General features: G+C 36.4%; 1 protein-coding gene across 1 annotated transcript; it reads left to right on the top strand.

The window, feature by feature from the left end:
* Positions 1-294: 294 nt before the first annotated feature.
* Positions 295-840, top strand: LOC145642677 (secreted RxLR effector protein 161-like). The gene is made up of 2 exons (XM_081693853.1): positions 295-514; positions 563-840. The coding sequence occupies exons 1-2, from the start codon at positions 295-297 to the stop codon at positions 838-840; spliced, it is 498 nt and encodes a 165-aa protein (XP_081549979.1).
* Positions 841-3,389: the final 2,549 nt, after the last annotated feature.

Below are 3,389 nucleotides of genomic sequence, written 5' to 3'. Positions count from 1 at the left end.
AAAAGAGGAAAAATTGATAAAACTTTGTTTTTGAAATCTGAAGGAACTGACTTATTAGTTGTTCAAATATATGTTGATGATATTATCTTTGGTGCAACTAATGAAACCTTGTGCAAGTATTTTGCTGATTTAATGAGTGGAGAATTTGAAATGAGTATGATGGGAGAACTCAACTTCTTCCTTGGTCTTCAAATCAAACAAATTGAAGAAGGAATTGCAATTCACCAACAAAAATATGTCAAGGAACTTCTGAAAAAGTATAACCTTGATCAAGCAAAAACTAATCATACACCAATGGGAACTGGCACAAGATTGGATGAAGATCTACAAGGAACTAGTGTAGATCAAACCAAATATAGAGGTATGATCGGATCCCTTCTTTATTTAACTGCTAGTAGACCTGACATTGCGTTTAATGTTGGTTTATGTGCTAGATTTCAATCAAATCCTAAAGAATCTCATCTTACGACAGTTAAAAGGATTCTAAGATACCTCAAAGGAACTGAAAATCTCTGTCTCTTCTATCCTAGAATTGATACTTTTGATTTAAAAGGTTTTGCAGATGCTGATTATGCAAGAGATTTGGTGAACAGGAAAAACACTTCTGGAATGGTCCAGTTCCTCGGACCATGTCTAGTTTCTTGGGGCTCCAAGAAACAAAATACAGTGGCCCTATCAACTGCTGAAGCTGAGTATGTGGCTGTTGCAGCTTGTTGTTCACAAGTTCTTTGGATTAAACAACAATTAAGAGATTATGGTATGAAATATAACTGTATTCCCATTTATTGTGACAATACAAGTGCCATATGCATTTCAAAAGATCCAGTTCATCATTCTTGAGTGAAGCATATTCACATAAGGCATCATTTTCTTAAGGATAATGTTGAAAAAGGCTTAATTAAATTGGATTTTTGTGATACTGAAAATCAAAATTGATGACATTCTTACAAAGCCTTTGAGCAGGGATAAATTTGAAAAGATGCGCATGGAACTTGGTATGATACAATTGAGTTAAGAAGACCTCAAGTTCCCCCAAAGGTATAAGTCAACTATGTATGCAATGTATGTCTTACACAATCTGAATATGTATAAACATAGTCCTAAGAATTAGAATGTATGGCATTGCATATGGGATTGTGGATGTATGTGATGAAATCAAATTGCATTAGGCATGTCCATGTTATAACAAACTATGTTGATTTGTTCCAAGTTCCTCCCAAATATTCTATCAGATTTTTTTTATCCGTTTATGAATTAATTAGCTAGTCAGTTAATTAATTTTATCCTTTTGAAAATCTTATCCTTCTATTCTGATTTTGAATTATTTTCGAGTATTTATCCTTAGAATTCAAATCAAAATTTTATTTAAATACCCAAGATTCTTCGAATTCAATTCAGAGTTTCTGATCAAAGATTATCTTCAATTAACCTAGACCCTTCATGTCAAATCACATTAAATTTCAAACTGACCAAGTTAAAAGTAATTTCTCTATCATTCATCAATCGACACCTGCACTATTCAATTAACCTTCCACACTCTTCCACCGACACTTTTACCCCTTGAAATATCATCCCTATAAAATGACACCAAACCCTACACACTGTTCCTCACCTCCTCACTCCGTAAAGTACACCCTACATTTTACCGATTCAGCGAATTCACCCATGGATGTTTCACCAAAACCTCAAGTTACCCCTCAAAAAGATTCACCCATGGATATCGAGCTAGAGAATCAAACAAAACCCTCTATTGAAAAACCAAAGAACTTGCCTGCTGAGTCAAAGAAACGAAAACTGGAGGAACTTGAGGATCAGGGCTGGGAGGAATTAGGAGAAAAGATTCAGTTGGAAAACTCCATCTCTCAAGAAAATCGAAGCAGGCTCTGAACGCTTCATTCATGGTTTCTGCATCAACTTACCGTGGTGTGAAGTAAGTAAGTATTCCGAATTACTTGAAATCTTAGAGGCTCAAAATTGGGTGCAATTGTTTAGTGAAAGTTACAATAATGTGCTTGCTCATGCTCCTTTGAAAGAATTCTGTGCAAATTTTAAGAATTATGATGGTGTTTGTGTGTCAAGAGTTAAAAATAAGAAAATTAGTTTTGATGCTGATTATCTATGTGCTATCTTTGGAACTCCAAGTGAGGGGTTTGATGAGTATTTTAAAGGAGCTATTGATAAAAGTGTAGGAGATGTGCCTATAAAAGAAATTGTGGAATCAATTGGTGGAAAGGTGTCTAAAGTCCAAACTAATCATAACCTGCTCTCTCCCATTCAGAAACTGTTGTTTATCTTTGTGCACTTAGCCATAGTTCCAAGAACTCAGCACAGGCATGAGGCTAACCACCTTGATGCTATGCTGATGTACTTCCTTGAAAATAAAATACAAATCAATTTCCCTTCCATCATGATAAAACACCTCACCCACTGTCTTGCAAACCATTTGAAAGTAGGATATGCAAATCTAATCATTACTCTCATTGAGAGTTTTGGTATTTTAGTGGAGAACTGTGAACATCTCAAACTACAAACCAATCATTTTGTACAACCCAAAACCCTTGAAAGTAGAAACTTGCATGTTGTTGATGGTGTTACCCAATTTCTTCCAAAACAAACTCCTAAGGCTAAGGAAGGAGTTAAGGTTCTGACTGAGGAAGAGGAGTTGGACAATTGGCTGGAAGGAGAGGATAATGAGGGAGAGGAAGAAAAGAAAAAAAAAATGAAAGACAAAGAAGAAAGTTCTGAAAAAAAGGGCAGGAAAGGTAGTACTTCTGGTACTGGGAAAAGGAAGAGCATTCGGTTGGCTGTTAAGCCAAAAATGAAAGCTGAGGCTCCAGCTGCTTTCGTGGATCTCAGTGAGGAGAAAGCTTTTGTTCAGGGGGAACAGGGCATGTTTATGCAAGAAACTGTCACTCGTTCTGCTCCAGTAAGTGCAGGTTCAGGATTTGCTGCCTTTAGTTATGTGAGTTCCACTTTGGAACTGAAGGCACTCAAAGATGCTGTCAAGCTGCTGTCTGATGCTCAACCAGCATTACTCCTGAGGATTTGGGCTCTTGAGAAACTGGTAGGAGACCTGGTGCATGCTTCTAAGGAACTCACCTCAGTAATGAAGGAAAGCACTTCAACTCTCTCTCAAGGCCAGGCTGATTTGTTGAAGAAGCTAGAAGATATTGTTGTTGAAGAAGAATCAGCTGAGGCAAACTCAATTGTTGACAAGCTTCTCCATCCATCTGTATGCCAAGGTATATAAGGTATATAATTTCAATACAGTTCCTCGTCATTGATATATTCTAGTTAAATATTTTTAGTTCTGATTTACTTGATTGTTACTTCTTTATTTTACTGAGTTTGCTTAGGTTTGTCATTCATCAAAAAGGGGGAATATTGTT

This window comes from Chenopodium album, chromosome 8 (assembly GCF_948465745.1).
Source record: "Chenopodium album chromosome 8, dcCheAlbu1.1, whole genome shotgun sequence".
NCBI lineage: Eukaryota > Viridiplantae > Streptophyta > Magnoliopsida > Caryophyllales > Amaranthaceae > Chenopodium > Chenopodium album.
The sequence above is the reverse complement of the archived record's forward strand: the minus strand, read 5'-3'. Positions and strand labels throughout refer to the sequence as shown.